Source organism: Sebastes fasciatus, chromosome 6 (genome assembly GCF_043250625.1).
Source record: "Sebastes fasciatus isolate fSebFas1 chromosome 6, fSebFas1.pri, whole genome shotgun sequence".
NCBI classification, from domain to species: domain Eukaryota; kingdom Metazoa; phylum Chordata; class Actinopteri; order Perciformes; family Sebastidae; genus Sebastes; species Sebastes fasciatus.
The window spans coordinates 20988970-21014329 of NC_133800.1; the positions used below are offsets into that span (position 1 = coordinate 20988970).

Genomic DNA, 25360 nt, shown 5'->3' on the forward strand with positions numbered 1-25360 from the left:
GGGCTAAATCGTCTGATCGCAACCCGAGGTTGAACAGAGGATCCGTGGCGGAACTGCCAGGCATGGGCGTGCTGCGGTGCACGAAGTGTCCTGAGAGCAGGGTGGTAGTGGAGCAGCATGCACACGCATGGTGCTCCACTGGCACGTAGGCGCCAGGCCTCAGCCTTGTTTCAGAGTCTAGCTGCCAGGCATGGACGTGCGTGTGCACGGAGGATATGCTCCACTGGCAGGTAGACTCCAGGTGAGATTCAGGGTTCAGAGCATTTTTTTTTTTTTTCGGGGGGGGGGGGTTCTGTCTCAAATCAAATAATCTGACACACAGATGAGCTATATCTGAACAGTCTACTGTGTGTCACAGCTTCATAACTGTCACCAGTGGTGGAATGTAACTAAGTACATTTACTCAAGTACTAATCAATTGTGAGATGTTAAATATACATTAATTTAAGCACTAAAAGTACAAATATACTTGTAATAGCTTTAATATACTTAAACTATATTTACAGTATACTACCTTTTGACCTGGGTAAGCCATTCACAAAGCCTTACTCCTCTTTCTGCCAGAGGGACTTTTCACACCATCAGATAGTTACTCAGTATCAGTAATATGCCTGTATTGAATGAATGGTGTCAATACAAAAAAAGATCACAAATAATATATATTTGAGATCCTAATGAATTTGTGCAACTTTGAATGCTGTTTTCCTCATCACACTCTTCTATTTCTTTTAAAAATCTTTTTTATTTCAGCTTGCCAGCAGATCTTTACTAGTTTCATTCATTCATTCTCACTGTGCAATATCATTTTCCACTTGTGCAATTTTGTTAATATACTGTTTATTGTCAATACTGTATATACTGCTCCTATTTTTTATACTTCCTTCTATTTAAATGGTTCATATTTTGTTACACTTTGTTTATCTCTTTTTTTTACTGTGTTAGCTGATGCATCTTGTTTTTTGCACTATCCCCTTTGGTGCTTTACACTGCAAATTTTATATTTCAGGAGTTAACAGCCAAAATATATAAAGGGCTTTATAAATGGCCACATAGTGGTGCTATCCCATCAAAAAATACTTGTTCCATCCACATGTGTGTGGCTTATTAAAAAAAAGTATAATCGCAATACAAATCATGTAGAATAAGGTGGAATAGCATATTTACTGCGGTTGTTTAGCTGTGTCACCAGTAGGCGGCAGCAGTGATCTCCAATTGTGAAAATCTCACTTTTTTATAATATGGGATCATTGAAGCAGCCCTGATTGTTGCAAGGCCAATGCTGACTATAGAGTCGACTGGTTGGGACTTATATATGTCTTATTAACACCCTCTAATCAGAGGCCAGGGGATGTCACTGATCAACTCCTGCCTCACACATCCACAACCTGGCATCTCATTAAAAAAAGACCTCATATATTTCAGGAGTTAACAGCCAAAATATAAGGGGCTTTATAAATGGCCACATGGTGATGCTATCCAATCAAAAATCATTTGTTACCTCCACCTTTAAGTGTGTGGTTTATAAAAAATAAAATTAAAAAATATTTACATATATATAACCAGAATGTCTGGTTATTCTGGTCCTGTAAATTTACATGTCAATTGTGGAAAGATGTCAATAATTTTATACTTGTTAAGATTTTCTCAGATTTTGCACTATAGAAATATTATATTTGGCTGCTATGATTACAGTGACAAAGATAGTAATGCATTTTTTCTTATTAATTTAATTTTTAATTTAATTTAAAAAGTGTGAATTTACAAAAAAAGAGCCTAATTTCTTTGTATTTATGAAAGAAATGGAAATATATCTGTCAACAATTTCTTCCTCACATAACAAAAAAGCAATGAAAACAATGAATGTATGCAATATCTTTAAAGTTTTTAGGTGAAATTATTGTCATACTCTCGCATATTCTTTTTTATTATTATTATCTACTTATTTATTTATTTTTATTGTGTGTTTTTTTTATGTGTTGAATGTTTGTTTTGTTTCATTTCTGTTGTCCTTTTATGTTTGACACTGCTCTTTGTTTATGTTTTCGCTATGCTTCTTTTGTATGTAAATGTGTTTAATGTTTTCTGCTGTTACTATGTATACTGTAATTTTGAAATAAAAAAATAAAAAAATCTTATCTTCCTTGATGTCATGTACGACGTCACAGCCCCGCCGTAGCAGTACTACAAGTTATTGGGCGGGGCTTATGTTGCGCGTCATGTGTGACGTCATATGTGACGTCATGTATGAGCAAAACGTCATATGTGACGTCATGTGTGAGCAAAACGTCATATGTGACGTCCTGGCCACCCAAAACCGAGTTTACTTATAGGACCCGTTTTTCTCATTCCTCTAAGCTCCAGGTCTCCCTTTGTGGAGACCTGGAGACAAGGCTGTGAGTCTCGGCAGAGGCGGGTCTACCTCGCCACGGGCTAAATCGTCTGATCGCAACCCGAGGTTGAACAGAGGATCCGTGGCGGAACTGCCAGGCATGGGCGTGCTGCGGTGCACGAAGTGTCCTGAGAGCAGGGTGGTAGTGGAGCAGCATGCACACGCATGGTGCTCCACTGGCACGTAGGCGCCAGGCCTCAGCCTTGTTTCAGAGTCTAGCTGCCAGGCATGGACGTGCGTGTGCACGGAGGATATGCTCCACTGGCAGGTAGACTCCAGGTGAGATTCAGGGTTCAGAGCAATTTTTTTTTTTTTTCGGGGGGGGGGGTTCTGTCTCAAATCAAATAATCTGACACACAGATTAGCTATATCTGAACAGTCTACTGTGTGTCACAGCTTCATAACTGTCACCAGTGGTGGAATGTAACTAAGTACATTTACTCAAGTACTAATCAATTCTGAGATGTTAAATATACATTAATTTAAGCACTAAAAGTACAAATATACTTGTAATAGCTTTAATATACTTAAACTATATTTACAGTATACTACCTTTTGACCTGGGTAAGCCATTCACAAAGCCTTACTCCTCTTTCTGCCAGAGGGACTTTTCACACCATCAGATAGTTACTCAGTATCAGTAATATGCCTGTATTGAATGAATGGTGTCAATACAAAAAAAGATCACAAATAATATATATTTGAGATCCTAAGGAATTTGTGCAACTTTGAATGCTGTTTTCCTCATCACACTTTTCTATTTCTTTTAAAAATCTTTTTTATTTCAGCTTGCCAGCAGATCTTTACTAGTTTCATTCATTCATTCTCACTGTGCAATATCATTTTCCACTTGTGCAATTTTGTTAATATACTGTTTATTGTCAATACTGTATATACTGCTCCTATTTTTTATACTTCCTTCTATTTAAATGGTTCATATTTTGTTACACTTTGTTTAGCTCTTTTTTTTACTGTGTTAGCTGATGCATCTTGTTTTTTGCACTATCCCCTTTGGTGCTTTACACTGCAAATTTTATATTTCAGGAGTTAACAGCCAAAATATATAAAGGGCTTTATAAATGGCCACATAGTGGTGCTATCCCATCAAAAAATACTTGTTCCATCCACATGTGTGTGGCTTATTAAAAAAAAGTATAATCGCAATACAAATCATGTAGAATAAGGTGGAATAGCATATTTACTGCGGTTGTTTAGCTGTGTCACCAGTAGGCGGCAGCAGTGATCTCCAATTGTGAAAATCTCACTTTTTTATAATATGGGATCATTGAAGCAGCCCTGATTGTTGCAAGGCCAATGCTGACTATAGAGTCGACTGGTTGGGACTTATATATGTCTTATTAACACCCTCTAATCAGAGGCCAGGGGATGTCACTGATCAACTCCTGCCTCACACATCCACAACCTGGCATCTCATTAAAAAAAGACCTCATATATTTCAGGAGTTAACAGCCAAAATATAAGGGGCTTTATAAATGGCCACATGGTGATGCTATCCAATCAAAAATCATTTGTTACCTCCACCTTTAAGTGTGTGGTTTATAAAAAATAAAATTAAAAAATATTTATATAATATATATATATATATATATATATATATATGTATATATATATATATATATATATATATTATAATAATAATCGCAATACAAATCATGTAGTATAAGGTGGAATAGCATATTTACTGCGGTTGTTACCAGCAGCTGTCACCGATAGGTGGCAGCACTGACCTCCACTCCTCACATCTAGACTGCAGTTTATTGAAGCCACGGAGAAGAATGTCTGGTTATTCTGGTCCTGTAAATTTACATGTGAATTGTGGAAAGATGTCAATAACTTTATACTTGTTAAAATTTTCTCAGATTTTGCACTGTACTATAGAAATATTATATTTGGCTGCTATGATTACAGTGACAAAGATAGTAATGCATTTTTTCTTATTAATTTAATTTTTAATTTAATTTAAAAAGTGTGAATTTACAAAAAAAGAGCCTAATTTCTTTGTATTTATGAAAGAAATGGAAATATATCTGTCAACAATTTCTTCCTCACATAACAAAAAAGCAATGAAAACAATGAATGTATGCAATATCTTTAAAGTTTTTAGGTGAAATTATTGTCATACTCTCGCATATTCTTTTTTATTATTATTATCTACTTATTTATTTTTTTTTATTGTGTGTTTTTTTTATGTGTTGAATGTTTGTTTTGTTTCATTTCTGTTGTCCTTTTATGTTTGACACTGCTCTTTGTTTATGTTTTCGCTATGCTTCTTTTGTATGTAAATGTGTTTAATGTTTTCTGCTGTTACTATGTATACTGTAATTTTGAAATAAAAAAATAAAAAAATCTTATCTTCCTTGATGTCATGTACGACGTCACAGCCCCGCCGTAGCAGTACTACAAGTTATTGGGCGGGGCTTATGTTGCGCGTCATGTGTGACGTCATATGTGACGTCATGTATGAGCAAAACGTCATATGTGACGTCATGTGTGAGCAAAACGTCATATGTGACGTCCTGGCCACCCAAAACCGAGTTTACTTATAGGACCCGTTTTTCTCATTCCTCTAAGCTCCAGGTCTCCCTTTGTGGAGACCTGGAGACAAGGCTGTGAGTCTCGGCAGAGGCGGGTCTACCTCGCCACGGGCTAAATCGTCTGATCGCAACCCGAGGTTGAACAGAGGATCCGTGGCGGAACTGCCAGGCATGGGCGTGCAGCGGTGCACGAAGTGTCCTGAGAGCAGGGTGGTAGTGGAGCAGCATGCACACGCATGGTGCTCCACTGGCACGTAGGCGCCAGGCCTCAGCCTTGTTTCAGAGTCTAGCTGCCAGGCATGGACGTGCGTGTGCACGGAGGATATGCTCCACTGGCAGGTAGACTCCAGGTGAGATTCAGGGTTCAGAGCATTTTTTTTTTTTTCGGGGGGGGGGGGGGTTCTGTCTCAAATCAAATAATCTGACACACAGATTAGCTATATCTGAACAGTCTACTGTGTGTCACAGCTTCATAACTGTCACCAGTGGTGGAATGTAACTAAGTACATTTACTCAAGTACTAATCAATTGTGAGATGTTAAATATACATTAATTTAAGCACTAAAAGTACAAATATACTTGTAATAGCTTTAATATACTTAAACTATATTTACAGTATACTACCTTTTGACCTGGGTAAGCCATTCACAAAGCCTTACTCCTCTTTCTGCCAGAGGGACTTTTCACACCATCAGATAGTTACTCAGTATCAGTAATATGCCTGTATTGAATGAATGGTGTCAATACAAAAAAAGATCACAAATAATATATATTTGAGATCCTAATGAATTTGTGCAACTTTGAATGCTGTTTTCCTCATCACACTTTTCTATTTCTTTTAAAAATCTTTTTTATTTCAGCTTGCCAGCAGATCTTTACTAGTTTCATTCATTCATTCTCACTGTGCAATATCATTTTCCACTTGTGCAATTTTGTTAATATACTGTTTATTGTCAATACTGTATATACTGCTCCTATTTTTATACTTCCTTCTATTTAAATGGTTCATATTTTGTTACACTTTGTTTAGCTCTTTTTTTATTCTGACACTGCACTATAACTTTTACTCTTTTGAGTTTTATGCAATTTTAGCTTCTATCCTAGCTTTTATTTTTAGCTTGTTTTTATTTTCTAATCTTTAATGTTTTAATGTTTTAATGTTTTTAATTATTTCTTAATGTTCTTTTGCATTTTGTCGCAATGTTCTTGAATGTTTCTGTAAAGCACTTTGAATTGCCCTGTTGTTGAAATGTGCTATACAAATAAAGCTGCCTTGCCTTGCCTTGCCTTGCCTTGCCTTGCCTTGCCTTGCCTTGCCTTGCCTTGCCTTGCCTTACTGTGTTAGCTGATGCATCTTGTTTTTTGCACTATCCCCTTTGGTGCTTTACACTGCAAATTTTATATTTCAGGAGTTAACAGCCAAAATATATAAAGGGCTTTATAAATGGCCACATAGTGGTGCTATCCCATCAAAAAATACTTGTTCCATCCACATGTGTGTGGCTTATTAAAAAAAAGTATAATCGCAATACAAATCATGTAGAATAAGGTGGAATAGCATATTTACTGCGGTTGTTTAGTTGTGTCACCAGTAGGCGGCAGCAGTGATCTCCAATTGTGAAAATCTCACTTTTTTATAATATGGGATCATTGAAGCAGCCCTGATTGTTGCAAGGCCAATGCTGACTATAGAGTCGACTGGTTGGGACTTATATATGTCTTGTTAACACCCTCTAATCAGAGGCCAGGGGATGTCACTGATCAACTCCTGCCTCACACATCCACAACCTGGCATCTCATTAAAAAAAGACCTCATATATTTCAGGAGTTAACAGCCAAAATATAAGGGGCTTTATAAATGGCCACATGGTGATGCTATCCAATCAAAAATCATTTGTTACCTCCACCTTTAAGTGTGTGGTTTATAAAAAATAAAATTAAAAAATATTTACATATATATAACCAGAATGTCTGGTTATTCTGGTCCTGTAAATTTACATGTCAATTGTGGAAAGATGTCAATAATTTTATACTTGTTAAGATTTTCTCAGATTTTGCACTATAGAAATATTATATTTGGCTGCTATGATTACAGTGACAAAGATAGTAATGCATTTTTTCTTATTAATTTAATTTTTAATTTAATTTAAAAAGTGTGAATTTACAAAAAAAGAGCCTAATTTCTTTGTATTTATGAAAGAAATGGAAATATATCTGTCAACAATTTCTTCCTCACATAACAAAAAAGCAATGAAAACAATGAATGTATGCAATATCTTTAAAGTTTTTAGGTGAAATTATTGTCATACTCTCGCATATTCTTTTTTATTATTATTATCTACTTATTTATTTATTTTTATTGTGTGTTTTTTTTATGTGTTGAATGTTTGTTTTGTTTCATTTCTGTTGTCCTTTTATGTTTGACACTGCTCTTTGTTTATGTTTTCGCTATGCTTCTTTTGTATGTAAATGTGTTTAATGTTTTCTGCTGTTACTATGTATACTGTAATTTTGAAATAAAAAAATAAAAAAATCTTATCTTCCTTGATGTCATGTACGACGTCACAGCCCCGCCGTAGCAGTACTACAAGTTATTGGGCGGGGCTTATGTTGCGCGTCATGTGTGACGTCATATGTGACGTCATGTATGAGCAAAACGTCATATGTGACGTCATGTGTGAGCAAAACGTCATATGTGACGTCCTGGCCACCCAAAACCGAGTTTACTTATAGGACCCGTTTTTCTCATTCCTCTAAGCTCCAGGTCTCCCTTTGTGGAGACCTGGAGACAAGGCTGTGAGTCTCGGCAGAGGCGGGTCTACCTCGCCACGGGCTAAATCGTCTGATCGCAACCCGAGGTTGAACAGAGGATCCGTGGCGGAACTGCCAGGCATGGGCGTGCTGCGGTGCACGAAGTGTCCTGAGAGCAGGGTGGTAGTGGAGCAGCATGCACACGCATGGTGCTCCACTGGCACGTAGGCGCCAGGCCTCAGCCTTGTTTCAGAGTCTAGCTGCCAGGCATGGACGTGCGTGTGCACGGAGGATATGCTCCACTGGCAGGTAGACTCCAGGTGAGATTCAGGGTTCAGAGCATTTATTTTTTTTTTCGGGGGGGGGGGTTCTGTCTCAAATCAAATAATCTGACACACAGATTAGCTATATCTGAACAGTCTACTGTGTGTCACAGCTTCATAACTGTCACCAGTGGTGGAATGTAACTAAGTACATTTACTCAAGTACTAATCAATTCTGAGATGTTAAATATACATTAATTTAAGCACTAAAAGTACAAATATACTTGTAATAGCTTTAATATACTTAAACTATATTTACAGTATACTACCTTTTGACCTGGGTAAGCCATTCACAAAGCCTTACTCCTCTTTCTGCCAGAGGGACTTTTCACACCATCAGATAGTTACTCAGTATCAGTAATATGCCTGTATTGAATGAATGGTGTCAATACAAAAAAAGATCACAAATAATATATATTTGAGATCCTAATGAATTTGTGCAACTTTGAATGCTGTTTTCCTCATCACACTTTTCTATTTCTTTTAAAAATCCTTTTTATTTCAGCTTGCCAGCAGATCTTTACTAGTTTCATTCATTCATTCTCACTGTGCAATATCATTTTCCACTTGTGCAATTTTGTTAATATACTGTTTATTGTCAATACTGTATATACTGCTCCTATTTTTATACTTCCTTCTATTTAAATGGTTCATATTTTGTTACACTTTGTTTAGCTCTTTTTTTACTGTGTTAGCTGATGCATCTTGTTTTTTGCACTATCCCCTTTGGTGCTTTACACTGCAAATTTTATATTTCAGGAGTTAACAGCCAAAATATATAAAGGGCTTTATAAATGGCCACATAGTGGTGCTATCCCATCAAAAAATACTTGTTCCATCCACATGTGTGTGGCTTATAAAAAAAAAGTATAATCGCAATACAAATCATGTAGAATAAGGTGGAATAGCATATTTACTGCGGTTGTTTAGTTGTGTCACCAGTAGGCAGCAGCAGTGATCTCCAATTGTGAAAATCTCACTTTTTTATAATATGGGATCATTGAAGCAGCCCTGATTGTTGCAAGGCCAATGCTGACTATAGAGTCGACTGGTTGGGACTTATATATGTCTTGTTAACACCCTCTAATCAGAGGCCAGGGGATGTCACTGATCAACTCCTGCCTCACACATCCACAACCTGGCATCTCATTAAAAAAAGACCTCATATATTTCAGGAGTTAACAGCCAAAATATAAGGGGCTTTATAAATGGCCACATGGTGATGCTATCCAATCAAAAATCATTTGTTACCTCCGCATTTAAGTGTGTGGTTTATAAAAAATAAAATAAAAAAATATTTATATTTATATAATATATATACATATATATACATATATATATATGTATGTATATGTATATATGTATATATATGTATATATATATATATATATATATATATATTATAATAATAATCGCAATACAAATCATGTAGTATAAGGTGGAATAGCATATTTACTGCGGTTGTTACCAGCAGCTGTCACCGATAGGTGGCAGCACTGACCTCCACTCCTCACATCTAGACTGCAGTTTATTGAAGCCACGAAGAAGAATGTCTGGTTATTCTGGTCCTGTAAATTTACATGTGAATTGTGGAAAGATGTCAATAATTTTATACTTGTTAAAATTTTCTCAGATTTTGCACTGTACTATAGAAATATTATATTTGGCTGCTATGATTACAGTGACAAAGATAGTAATGCATTTTTTCTTATTAATTTAATTTTTAATTTAATTTAAAAAGTGTGAATTTACAAAAAAAGAGCCTAATTTCTTTGTATTTATGAAAGAAATGGAAATATATCTGTCAACAATTTCTTCCTCACATAACAAAAAAGCAATGAAAACAATGAATGTATGCAATATCTTTAAAGTTTTTAGGTGAAATTATTGTCATACTCTCGCATATTCTTTTTTATTATTATTATCTACTTATTTATTTATTTTTATTGTGTGTTTTTTTTATGTGTTGAATGTTTGTTTTGTTTCATTTCTGTTGTCCTTTTATGTTTGACACTGCTCTTTGTTTATGTTTTCGCTATGCTTCTTTTGTATGTAAATGTGTTTAATGTTTTCTGCTGTTACTATGTATACTGTAATTTTGAAATAAAAAAATAAAAAAATCTTATCTTCCTTGATGTCATGTACGACGTCACAGCGACGTAGCAGTACTACAAGTTATTGGGCGGGGCTTATGTTGCGCGTCATGTGTGACGTCATATGTGACGTCATGTATGAGCAAAACGTCATATGTGACGTCATGTGTGAGCAAAACGTCATATGTGACGTCCTGGCCACCCAAAACCGAGTTTACTTATAGGACCCGTTTTTCTCATTCCTCTAAGCTCCAGGTCTCCCTTTGTGGAGACCTGGAGACAAGGCTGTGAGTCTCGGCAGAGGCGGGTCTACCTCGCCACGGGCTAAATCGTCTGATCGCAACCCGAGGTTGAACAGAGGATCCGTGGCGGAACTGCCAGGCATGGGCGTGCTGCGGTGCACGAAGTGTCCTGAGAGCAGGGTGGTAGTGGAGCAGCATGCACACGCATGGTGCTCCACTGGCACGTAGGCGCCAGGCCTCAGCCTTGTTTCAGAGTCTAGCTGCCAGGCATGGACGTGCGTGTGCACGGAGGATATGCTCCACTGGCAGGTAGACTCCAGGTGAGATTCAGGGTTCAGAGCATTTATTTTTTTTTTCGGGGGGGGGGGTTCTGTCTCAAATCAAATAATCTGACACACAGATTAGCTATATCTGAACAGTCTACTGTGTGTCACAGCTTCATAACTGTCACCAGTGGTGGAATGTAACTAAGTACATTTACTCAAGTACTAATCAATTCTGAGATGTTAAATATACATTAATTTAAGCACTAAAAGTACAAATATACTTGTAATAGCTTTAATATACTTAAACTATATTTACAGTATACTACCTTTTGACCTGGGTAAGCCATTCACAAAGCCTTACTCCTCTTTCTGCCAGAGGGACTTTTCACACCATCAGATAGTTACTCAGTATCAGTAATATGCCTGTATTGAATGAATGGTGTCAATACAAAAAAAGATCACAAATAATATATATTTGAGATCCTAATGAATTTGTGCAACTTTGAATGCTGTTTTCCTCATCACACTTTTCTATTTCTTTTAAAAATCTTTTTTATTTCAGCTTGCCAGCAGATCTTTACTAGTTTCATTCATTCATTCTCACTGTGCAATATCATTTTCCACTTGTGCAATTTTGTTAATATACTGTTTATTGTCAATACTGTATATACTGCTCCTATTTTTATACTTCCTTCTATTTAAATGGTTCATATTTTGTTACACTTTGTTTAGCTCTTTTTTTACTGTGTTAGCTGATGCATCTTGTTTTTTGCACTATCCCCTTTGGTGCTTTACACTGCAAATTTTATATTTCAGGAGTTAACAGCCAAAATATATAAAGGGCTTTATAAATGGCCACATAGTGGTGCTATCCCATCAAAAAATACTTGTTCCATCCACATGTGTGTGGCTTATAAAAAAAAAGTATAATCGCAATACAAATCATGTAGAATAAGGTGGAATAGCATATTTACTGCGGTTGTTTAGTTGTGTCACCAGTAGGCAGCAGCAGTGATCTCCAATTGTGAAAATCTCACTTTTTTATAATATGGGATCATTGAAGCAGCCCTGATTGTTGCAAGGCCAATGCTGACTATAGAGTCGACTGGTTGGGACTTATATATGTCTTGTTAACACCCTCTAATCAGAGGCCAGGGGATGTCACTGATCAACTCCTGCCTCACACATCCACAACCTGGCATCTCATTAAAAAAAGACCTCATATATTTCAGGAGTTAACAGCCAAAATATAAGGGGCTTTATAAATGGCCACATGGTGATGCTATCCAATCAAAAATCATTTGTTACCTCCGCATTTAAGTGTGTGGTTTATAAAAAATAAAATAAAAAAATATTTATATAATATATATATATATATATATATATATATATATATGTATATATATATATATATATATATATATATTATAATAATAATCGCAATACAAATCATGTAGTATAAGGTGGAATAGCATATTTACTGCGGTTGTTACCAGCAGCTGTCACCGAAAGGTGGCAGCACTGACCTCCACTCCTCACATCTAGACTGCAGTTTATTGAAGCCACGAAGAAGAATGTCTGGTTATTCTGGTCCTGTAAATTTACATGTGAATTGTGGAAAGATGTCAATCATTTTATACTTGTTAAAATTTTCTCAGATTTTGCACTGTACTATAGAAATATTATATTTGGCTGCTATGATTACAGTGACAAAGATAGTAATGCATTTTTTCTTATTAATTTAATTTTTAATTTAATTTAAAAAGTGTGAATTTACAAAAAAAGAGCCTAATTTCTTTGTATTTATGAAAGAAATGGAAATATATCTGTCAACAATTTCTTCCTCACATAACAAAAAAGCAATGAAAACAATGAATGTATGCAATATCTTTAAAGTTTTTAGGTGAAATTATTGTCATACTCTCACATATTCTTTTTTATTATTATTATCTACTTATTTATTTATTTTTATTGTGTGTTTTTTTTATGTGTTGAATGTTTGTTTTGTTTCATTTCTGTTGTCCTTTTATGTTTGACACTGCTCTTTGTTTATGTTTTCGCTATGCTTCTTTTGTATGTAAATGTGTTTAATGTTTTCTGCTGTTACTATGTATACTGTAATTTTGAAATAAAAAAATAAAAAAATCTTATCTTCCTTGATGTCATGTACGACGTCACAGCCCCGCCGTAGCAGTACTACAAGTTATTGGGCGGGGCTTATGTTTCGCGTCATGTGTGACGTCATATGTGACGTCATGTATGAGCAAAACGTCATATGTGACGTCATGTGTGAGCAAAACGTCATATGTGACGTCCTGGCCACCCAAAACCGAGTTTACTTATAGGACCCGTTTTTCTCATTCCTCTAAGCTCCAGGTCTCCCTTTGTGGAGACCTGGAGACAAGGCTGTGAGTCTCGGCAGAGGCGGGTCTACCTCGCCACGGGCTAAATCGTCTGATCGCAACCCGAGGTTGAACAGAGGATCCGTGGCGGAACTGCCAGGCATGGGCGTGCTGCGGTGCACGAAGTGTCCTGAGAGCAGGGTGGTAGTGGAGCAGCATGCACACGCATGGTGCTCCACTGGCACGTAGGCGCCAGGCCTCAGCCTTGTTTCAGAGTCTAGCTGCCAGGCATGGACGTGCGTGTGCACGGGGGCTTTATAAATGGCCACATGGTGATGCTATCCAATCAAAAATCACTTGTTACCTCCACCTTTAAGTGTGTGGCTTATAAAAAAAATGTATAATCGTGTAACGTGAGAGTTCGTTGTGTGGTTGAGGATCAGTCTTTAGGAGAATAAACATGCAGGAGACGGATAACTTTTTTTAAACAGCCACTTTACTGTTCTTCCCACTTCAACAGTTTCACAACAACAACAACACTTCCTTGTTCCTAACTCACCTGTCGTAGAACTAACCAATCAGAGGCCAAAAGGACATGGACTAAGGTAAATGTCAGGAAGATACTTACAGGCAGATTCAAGATATTATTATAACTATTTCAACATGTAAATATGTAAATCCTTTTAACATAAATATGTAAATAATTAACTGTGTAAACATTGTAAATATATTTTTAGTAACTTAACTCAAATATATGAATTAACTTCTAAACCTTACAATCGCAAAACAAATCATGTAGAATAAAGTGGAATAGCATATTTACTGCAGTTGTCACCAGCAGCTGTCACCAGTAGGTGGCAGCACTGACCTCCACTCCTCACATCTAGACTGCAGCCTATTGAAGCCACGAAGAAGAAGTGTTGTGAACAAGGAAGTGAGTATCTTACAGGAAGCCTGCGTTAAGCTGCCTTTGTTTTGTTTTCTCTTTGTTTTCTCTATCGACTTAAGACGAGTCATTCCTCACCAGACTAGTTCGCTAGATTAGTTAACAGGTTATCTATTCATCTTCTTTGTTTCTGTTAAGTTCATGTCTGTATGACAGTTTGTGACATTAGTTAGCAGTGAGCTAACAGCGGAGCTAACAGGCCTCATTAGAGAGACACCACAGAACAAAGCTCCAGGCTGCTGTCACCTGTTCGTCGCCCAGGTAACGCTACCTGTACCCGGCTAACAGACACCACAACGAGTCGGTAGTGAGATTGGATGAGTATGTACGCCCCGCCGGGTTCAGCTGTACCGGGAGGCCGGAGGAGGAGAGGAGGGACCTCTCTGCCGAAGCAGCCGGAGCGGAGCCTGGTGTCGGCTCTGCCCGGAGCTCTGTCCATCACGGCGCTGTGCACGGCGCTGGCCGAACCGGCCTGGCTCCGGGTCCACGGAGGAACCTGTCCGAGACAAGAGCTCGGGGTGGCGGATGTGCTGGGCTACATCGACCCCAAGCTGCTGGATGGTGAGGAAACAGCAGCACAGTGTGCTTTTAAACCCTACAATACACAACATCATATATATCCTTAAAACTGTTAGAGATGGTTTACATTAAGAATGTTATAACAACAAAGACTACATCTATTTTCTATTTATTTATTTATCTATTTATTTGCACATATATAAAACTGCACAAAATCCAGTCAATGAAAAAACAAACAAGAAATGTGTCAGGAGAGGTCAAGAAGCCACAGGCTTATACAAAGGACCTGAAAAAAAACAATAACAAAAAAGGAAGAAAGATCTAAACTAACATAATTTTAAAAATAAAACAAAAGTTAAATAACAACAAGAAGTACACAAAATGTGCAGAAAAACCAACCAAACAGTGGAAAACAATCCAATAAAAACAATGAAATACATACAAAATAACAATACAAACATAATATATATCCTTAAACATGTTAGAGGAAACATTTGATGGTTTTCATTAAGAATGTTATAACAACAAAGACTCCATCTATTTTTTAAATGTATTTATTTGCACATATATATATATATATTTGCACATATATAAAACTGCACAAAATCCGGTCAATGAAAAAAACAAACAAGAAATGTGTCAGGAGAGGTCAAAAAGCCACAGGCTTATACAAAGGACCTCTCCCAAAACCCCAGGAAAAAAAAACAATAACAAAAAAGGAAGAAAGATCTAAACTAACATCATTTTAAAAATACAACAAAAGTTAAACAACAACAAGAAGTACACAAAATGTGCAAAAAAACCTAACCAAACAGTGGAAAACAATCCAATAAAAACAATGAAATACATATAAAATAACAATACAAACATAATATATATCCTTAAACATGTTAGAGGAAACATTTGATGGTTTTAGAATACAAAGCTTTATTGTCATTGTATTAAATACAACGAGATTCACAGTTGCCACTTCTGGTCATTGCTTTAAAACAAATACTTGACAAGACTAAACGAGGCAGATAAAACATATAACAGGTAAAACACACACAGTTATAAAGCAATATAAAACAGGTAAAGTAGAAGTAATAAATACATATAAACGGAAGTGTTACACTAGAAGTATAAAATATAAAAATAGATGTAATGTAAACAGAGGTAATTGCACTTGTAAAATATGTAGGGTAGATGTAATAAATAAAATGTAAACAAAGTTGCACTTTTCATCAAGAATGTTATAACAACAAAGACTCCATCTATTTTTTATTTATTTATTTATTTGCACATATATATTTGCACATATATAAAATTGCACAAAATCCAGTCAATGAAAAACAAACAAGAAATGTGTCAGGAGAGGTCAAGAAGCCACAGGACCCCCAATCCCAGGAGAGAAAAAAACAATAACAAAAAATGAAGAAAGATCTAAACTATCATAATTTTAAAAAATACAACAAAAGTTAAACAACAACAAGTACACAAAATGTGCAGAAAAACCAACCAAACAGTGGAAAACAATCCAATAAAAACAATGAATTACATACAAAAAAACAGTACAGAAGAAAAGAAAATATATCTAAACATATCAAAAGATAATTAGACATGATGAATTAAATGTGATGATAATTTCCTTTTAAAATGCTCTAAGGATAACAAGCTCTTGATAACATGTATTTTGATGTTCCATATTTGTACACCACGATATCTGAGGGAGTACTGGCCATGTCCAGGTGAAGATGATTAACCTGTCTAGTATTATGTGAATGAATTTGAGAATTAGATTTAAAGAAGTTTCTAAACGATAATGGTAAAGAAGAAGGCAAGAACATATATTTATATATAAACACACATATCTGATGAATATGTATGTATTAAACTGAAAGAATGATCAGTTTCCTGAACAGTAGAGCAGAGGCCTCCTTAGAGTTTGACAAAGTTGCCAATCTTACAAATCGTTTTTGCAAAAAATAAAGTTTATGAAGATTGGAGGGGTATGTTTTTGCCCAAACAACATTACCATAAATCAGATAGGGATAAATCATGGAATAATATAAGGTTAATAAACAAGAAACATTTATGAAAAAACTATCCTTTAGTACAGATACACACAATTATTCCACACGGCATGCTGCTGCAGGCTGTTTTACTTTACCAAGATCCAAAACCAAATCAGGTCAAAGTACAGCAATATACAGAGCAATGCAAGAATGGCATTCACTCTCAAATCATATTACACAACAAAATACTCTATATGGTTTTAAAACACACACTAAAAGAGCATTACTTAAGAAGAAACTTTAGTAATTAATAAGTATTGTTGGGTGTGTCAGGGTATTAAATGATGATATTTATCTGTTAGATCTTGATAGATTCAGTCGGAGCCTTTCTATTTTCTTTGTGTTTTTTTTTTTACGTGTATTACGATGTGTTATGTTAGTGTATGATGAGCAGTGTGAATGTGTATTTTTGTATTGTCACCATGTAAACTATGTGGACCCCAGGAAGAATAGCTGCTGCTATGCAAAAGCTAATGGGGATCTTAATAACCAAACAAACAAACAGCAGAGATGAATCTGGTAGCTCACCACCTGTAATTGCTTTGTGATTGTCTCTGTCTGTGTCCTCCAGATTACTGTGTGAACCCGCAGACCATCTTGCTGATGAGAGTGATCGCTGCCTTCTGTTTCCTGGGAATCCTGTGCAGTCTGATTGCTTTCCTCTTGGATGTGTTCGGACCAAAGCACCCTGCACTAAAGATCACACGCAGATATGCATTTGCACATATTCTCACAGGTATTTGTCATACTGGGGTTCTTTTCAGCACCTTGTTCATTGTTTATCACTATTATGTAGTCATATTATTTCTTTATATTAATCTTGTCTCTAGGTGGCGGCTTCAGATAAGCCCAGTGGGTTTTTTGCCTCTTCCTGCACTTTATATTATTCATTTATTTTTTTGTTATGTTGTATAGTCATAAATTGTGCAAAATAAAAAAACAAATAAACCTTTATTTTTTATTTTTTTATTTTTTAGAAAAGGAAGTATGTCATTTTTGTCTACTTAATTTGTTTTCTTTCTCTCTCATCAGTGTTGCAGTGTGCCACAGTCATAGGCTTCTGCTACTGGGCCTCGGAGCTCATCTTGTCACTACAGCAGCAACACAAAAAGTACCACGGCTCTCTCATATACGTCACTTTTGCCATCAGCTTCTACCTGGTGGCAGGGGCAGGCGGAGCCTCTATCCTCGCCACAGCCGCGAACCTGCTGCGCCACTACCCCACCGAGGAGGAGGAGCAGGCTTTAGTGCTGCTCTCAGAGATGGAGGACAGCAGTGAAACTTTTCCTGCCGATTATGACATTGCCAATCAGTTTCAGCCGCCGCCTGCCTACACGCCCTAATGCCGCCAGACTGGCCTTGTTAACACTCGCTTCTCTCTCTCTCTCTCAGCACGGCTATTGGCTTGATGAGCAAACCCCACTCTTTATCAAATGGATATCTTCGCAAATACTATCTCCATAATGAACACGGCGTGCACAGTTAGTGCACAAACTCCTTGACTGACTGACAGTGCTTGGGTGCATGAAAAGCTTTCTTTTGTGGTGGCAGACATTTAGGAGATGATTCTTACTTTCACCACTGAAGTGGTTAGGGATTTGCATGTAAATGGCTTTTAGGATTTGGTTCTTACATGTAAAGCAAACTAAACTGCGAGGAGTGCTCAACATGGTTCATCATAAGTAATTGATGAAATAGCCGCAGCCCGATCAGTGCCAATTTATTGAGGCTGGGCTGTCGGCAGATTGTCAGCGGCTGTATTGCTCTGGGTTGGATCAAGGATGAAGCTTTGTTAAGCATCATTTTGATTTAGATTTTGATATGCTTGCGGTGTGTATGATGTTATTTTACTGATGCATCAAAAATGCAGAAATACACTGAGAAGATTGTATAAGACATTTTTCATATAAAGTATCAAATGGACCTGATTATTTATTATTTAGTTGTCTGTGCTGCATCTTATTTTCCTTTCTTTTGCTTTGTAGACACCCGTCACAGGTTTAGTCTTATTCATTAATCACATCTTTTATTTGAAATAGTACTTAAAAATTGTCACAAAAAAAAAATGTGAGACCCATCTTTGTGGTGTTTTAAAAAGGATTATGGCATCGAGAACTATCAGCCACGGAGAAATTGAGAAACATGTCTGTCTATGTTTCACAATAAGAGACATTTAGAAAAAGGAACCTCACCGCCTAAGTTTGTCACGACACGTTTCTTGTATTTGATTTTTTAAAAACAGAAACTATTTGTGCTTTGTGATTTACCATACGTGACCGTTTCAGTATGTGTTTTTTTTAAATGCATGAGTTTCGTTCGTGTGCAAATTTTAAACCATCAGGCCGAATTGTTTGAGAACATCTCACATCAAGGTGCCAGCTGAGGCTTAAAATTGTGATTGATGTGGTGACTCTAGTTGGGTGTATATTGTTCTGTTTTACTCCATTTCTGCATTTTGTTCCTCAAATTGTCATAATATACTTTCAACACCAGTATGTAAATATTGATTGTTTCTACATAAAAAGTGGTCATAATAAAAATTAATGCCATATTTTGCTTCCTGCTTGTCATCTGTACTGAATCTTTGGTTCCTCACCAAATGCAGCATTTAGATAGGAGCTGTAGTTTTGATTTGACTGTATATTGACTTTGACGTTTCCGTCTGACCGGGGTATTTTGGGGTTTACAGTCTAGACGTTGTAGGCATTACAGCGAGTAAGAGCCTTACAACCTAATGAGACTTTAAAGGGCATAGAGTATGTCTTGTACTGTATGAAGGTGTTGCATCCACTGCTACCTTTGTACAAATACAATAAGAAGCATTTCCAAAAACTGCACATGGATGCAGAGTGTTGTGTAAAAAAGTGCCTTGACATATAAAACTATATAAAAAAACAACATTTAGCATTATATCTGCAGGTTTCTCCATCTACATACCATGCTAAGAGTTACATTGTAAATGGGTCAAGATATTTCATGGGTTAATGGACAACATGTTTAGCATACCCTCCAGAGCTCAAGTATCACTCGGTAGCCAAATGACTTAAGTTAATCAGGTGAATAAACAAGGTATTAATAGGGAAGGGTGTTTGTCGGGGGAATAGGCCATTCAAGGCAATGGAGCGACGGCTATTCTCAGGAAATAGAGCTTACGTGGTAACGTCACTTGGCCACACTGATGGTATATATACAGGCACAGCGAGATCTATATTTCTACCACTCAAAGTCTACAGGCTCTTCGCTACAGAACTTTAAAGTTACATTTTCCTCCTGGAACAGTGAGATTGAAGCTTAATCATGCAGGCATCCAGGACTTTGCTGTCAAAGCAGACACTGGCCGTTCTCTCTCGCCAGCCTGCCTGCTTTGTGCACCAGGGTGACTATGGCAACTGGGGAAATACCAATATTGCAGTGGTAAGTGAAACATCAATATGAGACAATATGGCATTAAGTGTGGGCATTATTGTGATTTGTGAATCACATTTTGGTTTGTGAATCACAATGTGATCCAGGTTTTCTCAGGATGTGGCTGGTGGGATGGGACTGATGTCCATGAGGGAGTGTAGTGAGTATCAGTAATATCACATCATCGCATGAACACATCACCAAGCAGAGATAGTAACTTACAACTCTTGTCTTCAGCACCATGTACCACCTGAGCCGTAACGGTGCTCGCTTCCAGATGTTCGCTCCAAATCAGCAGCAGATGCATGTGATGGACCACATGAAGAAGCAGCCCGGCTCTGGGGAGAACCGGTAGGATTGTTAGGAAACACAATGATTCACTCTCAGATGGATCATAGACAGGTCTTAGTGGCTTGTTGTTTCAAGTTGTATAGTTTACAAACCTGACTTGATTAATTTCATGAGGCAGTATTTATGATTATTTCTGGCCATCACATAGGAACATGATGATGGAGTCAGCTCGCTTCAGTCACGGTCAAGGAAATATGCAAATGCAAGACCTGTCCAAGCTGGACGTCAACAGCTTTGATGCTGTCATCTTTCCAGGAGGCCACGGCGTCACAAAGAATCTGTGAGGAATAATGAAATATGAAGTAATCACTTTGAGACTGAGTAGTGTAAAATGATATACAAAGCTGGCATGGTGAAGATGGAGAACTAATATACTGTATAACTCAACTCTTTAGGTCCTCTTTTGTGAAGGACGGCAAAGACTGCAAGCTGCACAACGATGTGGAGAGAGTGCTTAAAGAGTTCCACCGCTCACGCAAGCCTATTGGGTATGTATCATTTACTCACTATTCAATCTGTCAGTACTGAAGGCACAATACTGTGTGACTCTACTTATGTACAATCAATAGGTTTATGTATTAAGACAGTAGTGTGTGACATTGTGGCTTTGGGTGGCTTTTTTTTTAACTTAAAATTCATATTTTATATCCAAGCATGAGGTTAAATTGCAGACGGTCATTGGTTCATATGGCACTTTAAATCAGATTACCTTAAACTAGATAAACACAAGATTTAAACAATCCCCGTAATGGAATTGGGGCATTGGAGCAACTGTAGAAAAGGAAAAAAGTCAGACAATGACTACTGAGCTGTTTCTAGATGTAGATAAATAAATAAATGTAGCTTGTTGCAGTTATTAAGTTTGGATAAATATATCCTATTACTGATAAATGTATTATTATTATCATTATTATTATTATCAATAGTGACATTACAAGACCTGCTAGTAGGCTAGTAGTATCATCTATTGTCAATTGTATTTGATTTCACAAAGTAAGTACAGTGTTTCCTAGAAAATAAATTGTACTTTTACCACATATACTACCACTAAAAGTCATTATGGCAATAGTCATGTCATATTTCTGTGAAGATACATCTGTTAGAACATTCACAAAATGTGCAAAATTAAATTTTCACAAAAATCTGAACATGTAATAAAAATCTTCATAGCTAAAGTAAAGCCAGGAAAGAATTAAAGGGCAAGTTGATGCACCGTTTAAGGGGCCACCTGCTGAGAGTCTTTGCAGAGTAGTTAGATCAGGTGTGATAAAAACAGAAGAAAGGTCACATTAGGCATCATGAAGGCAGTCAAATCCTAAAAGGGTTAAAGCGAGCAGGACAGCATGAAGGCTCCGACACTGAGGCATCATACAGTAGACTGTGACGTGATAGAGAGTGACTGATCCTTTGGCCACTACGTTGGCGCACATGGAGTGATGAGGTGATGAGGTGACAGCTGTGCAGACAGGTGAGGTCAGGTGAGGTCAGGTGAGGTCAGGTGAGGTGACACCTGGTGGCCATGTGCGGAGATGACAGAGGATGCAGGATTACAGGAAGTGGGGTTGGCAGCAGAGGAGGAGGAAGAGGATGAAACAAATGTTCAGTTTTGACCTGAACCCAACTGTCATTTAAAGGATAATACCAGCATAATCCTTTCCTATTGCCATTAATGCTTATAGAGAGTTTGAGCCATTAGAGATAACTTTATCGAGAAATCAATATACTGTACAGTGAAAAGAGGATTGAGAACAATGCCAATTCTTTTTTTTTTACCCCACAAGTGATAATAAAGGGCATTGTTGTGTAATGTAGGAGTCAGTATCACTGTGATTCACAGATAAACACAGCCTCCATTGTTCTGTTCTGTCAACAAAACAAGCGGTGTATAAATTTAGAATCAGACAATGTTTCTCAAAGCAATAATTAAGCCCCCGGTGGTAAACTCTTAACGCTTCTCTGCAGCTCCTCCGCAGTACAAACCCTCCAGCTGCAGCTCCTCCCCTCATGTGTTTCTTCTGATTTCATCAGTGTTTCACTCCTCTTTGATTTAAGAGTATAAAAGACACAATTTAAATCTATATAGGCCTTTTTCACGGACGACGTTTTGACTTGTCGCAGTAGGAAAAAGCACAGGTGTAAATAATGAAATGAATGATGTCTAAATTCCATTTAGCTGCTTTGATTTCAGGGTCCTGGTATCGTGCATGCTGGCTCACTGTCACTCTCAAGGTTCATCTGAAATAAGCAAGTTTGCACTTTGAACCAGCTCACACCAGCTTTGTTTAGAATATTTATGTTGGAAGTTGGAAGGGTCAAACTTCAGATTTGGCTTTGTTGAGATGTAAATCACTTTTCAGCATCCGGAGATGAGACACATTGGTTTACAGGATTAAAGGAAGATAACACTCTAGTCCAGTGGGGCGAGATGTTCAGTGCCTGGCAGACAACTAAAACGGCTCGCCGTTATCACATTATTTCTTAAAAATGCTCAGTGCATCAGAAATTGCTTGCTTTGTTAAAAAAAAAAGCACCATACTTATATGCAGACTTCAAGTTGTGATGGACTGTGCTGTTGGATATCTTCAATAAATAGTATACGCATAAATACGCATGTATTTCTTTAAAGGCACAGCACTCCCACACAGATGTTTTTGCTTTATAAGGACGATAAAGGTTCAATTTGGAGCCTTTGTTGCATGTCGTTGCCCTCGATCTGTCCCCATGTTTCATGTCGGTTTCTACTGTCAGTCATCAAATAAAAACAACAGAAGGATGAGATAGATATCATCGACACCCACTCCAGTCATGTACAATAAGTGAAATCACCTGTGTAGGCGGACCATACTGTAGGTGTGTGGGGGTTTTAAATAACACATTGTTACATCATAAAGTTATTGAAGTTCCTGTTAGCATCAACTCCAGGTCCGTGTTGTATTCTTGGTCAGTGAAACAGTAGTCATGTCCAGTGGCAGTTAGTTACAATTATTGGGATCGTACTGATTTAAACTACTCAGTTAAATCTGTAGGATCTCACTAAAACCTCACAAATTGCCTTGTACAAGTGTGTGTGTGTGTGTGTGTGTGTGTGTGTGTGTGTGTGTGTGTGTGTGTGTGTGTGTGTGTGTGTGTGTGTGTGTGTGTGTGTGTGTGTGTGTGTGTGTGTGTGTGTGTGTGTGTGTGTGTGTGTTAACTTATAGGCAAATGATGATGATAAACAGCAGACAATCTGTAATCTTGCCTCATGCTTTTTGGTCAGTAATAGTAGTTTTATAAACTGCGGTCCCAGGCTTTGAATCTCTCTTGTCGGATACTGGTAAGGCAATTATTCCCAGCCCCTGATCAGTCTGGTCTCTTAATCTCTACTTAATAAAAACCTAAACTGACTGTGTGCACCTGTTTTCAGACTGGCCAGCATGGCTCCCGTGCTGGCCTGCCGCGTGCTGCCCAGCATCGAGGTGACCATGGGCTACGAGAAAGACGACAACACTCGCTGGGGGAACTGGCCTCACACAAGCATGGTGCAGGCTGTGAAGAGCATGGGCGCTCGCCACCAAGTCCGCGAGCCATATATATCCTTTCAGAGCTCTCTTTATTTGCTATCAGTGTCAGCTAACTAAATCTACACAGATTCATGTTCATCTTGTCATTGCTTATGTTGTGAAATAACTCTTGCTTTGACCTTAACCCTTTTCTTTTACGAGGCCTATGTGGATGAGAAGAACAAAGTGGTCAGCACTCCTTCCTTCTTGTGGGAAACAGATTATCACTATCACTACATCTTTGATGGCATCGGGACCATGGTCAAACACGTCATGCGTATGTCAACCAAGTGATGTGACATTTCCAGCCTGGGAAAGAAATAGAGGAAGTTGGTGTTGACGTACGACGTGCACCTCTGTATCGTGATGAATTCCTACTTGAAACAATATATATGCTTTAGTTAAAGAGCAAATGGCTTGTCGTGTGTAATTGATGGTTTCGGTTAATATGTCTGCATGTACAGAGAGAAGAGCTACACATCTGAGGGGCTCATGAGTCACTATCCATTCACCTTAACCCATGTTTTTAACTGGAGACATTATTTCTTACTCATAGCAGGCAGGGAGGAGTTCATCGTCCTCACAGTGACACATCTGTGTAACACAGCAGAAAGCACCACCTCTGCATGTAATCAAAGCTAACACTGACCTTGTAAATATGAGGTCAGCAGTTAAATGACAATCTGATCTTTTGTCACAGTGTTGCTGTCACACTACTGCTTTGGGATCATGAAAAACACCAAAACAGTACACTGCAGCTACAAATTTAGGATGTACAAAACAATAAATGTTTCTTCGGCTGAATGAATGAGGAGCTACACTTTGTATGTACTGTTGACATAAACTACTGTTATTATTCTCTCAATATCACTGATTAAGATGTTAAATCTCTTCCCCAAATCCTTGAAATAAACAGTAATAGTATGATTAATTACTGGCAATGTTGTGCAATGTTTGTCACGCCTGCTGAGGGACCCGGTAAGACCTGTGACTCACTCGTCTCCACACTTACAGTGTGTTGAAATACAGCTGGAGATTTAAGGGTGGGGTGAAATAGAGCCAGGACAGCTGGCCTGGCTGTATGGGTGGCACCGTTGGTCTGAGATATCTTGGCAACTATTAGATGGATTGTCATGAGATTTTATACAGACATTTATGGTCCTAGAAACCTAAAATATTAGGAAAAAGAAATAAAATTAAGCTGACTTAATCTTTGTAGACTTTTAAAAATAGTTTTCAAAATAGTTTTCATTTACTTTTACTTTATAGATAATTTATAAGCCATTAATGATCAGTTTGGGATGCCAGGTTGTGGATGTGTGAGGCAAGAGTTAATTAGTGACATCCCCTGGCCTCTGATTAGAGGGTGTTAACATGATAAGTCCCAACCGGTCGACTCTATAGTCAGCATTGGCCTTGCGACATACAGGGCTGATTTAAAGCAGTAGGTGGCGTTTTCAGCCATTTTCAACCCATGGAATTCTGATTTTTATACATTTCTAATCAATATTAACACCAGCATTGATGTATTTCATCACAGTAGTCATATCATTTAGTTTACACTTAAAAAACACGTTAAAGTGTG

General features: G+C 37.5%; 2 protein-coding genes and 3 long non-coding RNA genes across 5 annotated transcripts; 3 read left to right on the forward strand and 2 right to left on the reverse strand.

Annotated features, from left to right (window-relative positions):
* Positions 1-5007: 5007 nt before the first annotated feature.
* Positions 5008-5354, forward strand: LOC141770197 (uncharacterized). Its single transcript, XR_012594460.1, has 2 exons — positions 5008-5113; positions 5242-5354. It is a non-coding gene; the product is annotated as an uncharacterized LOC141770197 (long non-coding RNA).
* Positions 5355-13864: 8510 nt separating this feature from the next.
* Positions 13865-19031, forward strand: tmem127 (transmembrane protein 127). The gene is made up of 3 exons (XM_074638338.1): positions 13865-14468; positions 17052-17216; positions 17513-19031. Exons 1-3 carry the CDS (start codon positions 14225-14227, stop codon positions 17821-17823), a joined length of 720 nt encoding a protein of 239 aa, XP_074494439.1. The 5' UTR covers positions 13865-14224; the 3' UTR covers positions 17824-19031.
* Positions 13890-16028, reverse strand: LOC141769362 (uncharacterized). Its single transcript, XR_012594287.1, has 2 exons — positions 15801-16028; positions 13890-14712 (listed from the first exon to the last, which is right to left on the reverse strand). It is a non-coding gene; the product is annotated as an uncharacterized LOC141769362 (long non-coding RNA).
* Positions 19032-19664: 633 nt separating the features above from the next.
* Positions 19665-24700, forward strand: gatd3l (glutamine amidotransferase class 1 domain containing 3, like). The gene is made up of 7 exons (XM_074639842.1): positions 19665-19894; positions 19993-20045; positions 20123-20236; positions 20385-20516; positions 20632-20724; positions 23640-23805; positions 23935-24700. Exons 1-7 carry the CDS (start codon positions 19778-19780, stop codon positions 24067-24069), a joined length of 810 nt encoding a protein of 269 aa, XP_074495943.1. The 5' UTR covers positions 19665-19777; the 3' UTR covers positions 24070-24700.
* On the reverse strand, positions 20108-23302 carry LOC141770199 (uncharacterized). Its single transcript, XR_012594461.1, has 3 exons — positions 21525-23302; positions 20329-20514; positions 20108-20223 (listed from the first exon to the last, which is right to left on the reverse strand). It is a non-coding gene; the product is annotated as an uncharacterized LOC141770199 (long non-coding RNA).
* Positions 24701-25360: the final 660 nt, after the last annotated feature.

Excerpts from the sequence above, each read along its gene's own strand:
- tmem127 (XM_074638338.1), top strand. The coding sequence starts at position 14,225 with ATGAGTATGTACGCCCCGCCGGGTTCAGCTGTACCGGGAGGCCGGAGG. Across the intron at positions 14,469-17,051 it reads CGACCCCAAGCTGCTGGATG|ATTACTGTGTGAACCCGCAG; the intron begins GTGAGGAAACAG and ends TGTGTCCTCCAG. Across the intron at positions 17,217-17,512 it reads ATTTGCACATATTCTCACAG|TGTTGCAGTGTGCCACAGTC; the intron begins GTATTTGTCATA and ends CTCTCTCATCAG.
- gatd3l (XM_074639842.1), top strand. The coding sequence starts at position 19,778 with ATGCAGGCATCCAGGACTTTGCTGTCAAAGCAGACACTGGCCGTTCTC. Across the intron at positions 20,237-20,384 it reads CCCGGCTCTGGGGAGAACCG|GAACATGATGATGGAGTCAG; the intron begins GTAGGATTGTTA and ends GCCATCACATAG. Across the intron at positions 20,517-20,631 it reads CACGGCGTCACAAAGAATCT|GTCCTCTTTTGTGAAGGACG; the intron begins GTGAGGAATAAT and ends TCAACTCTTTAG.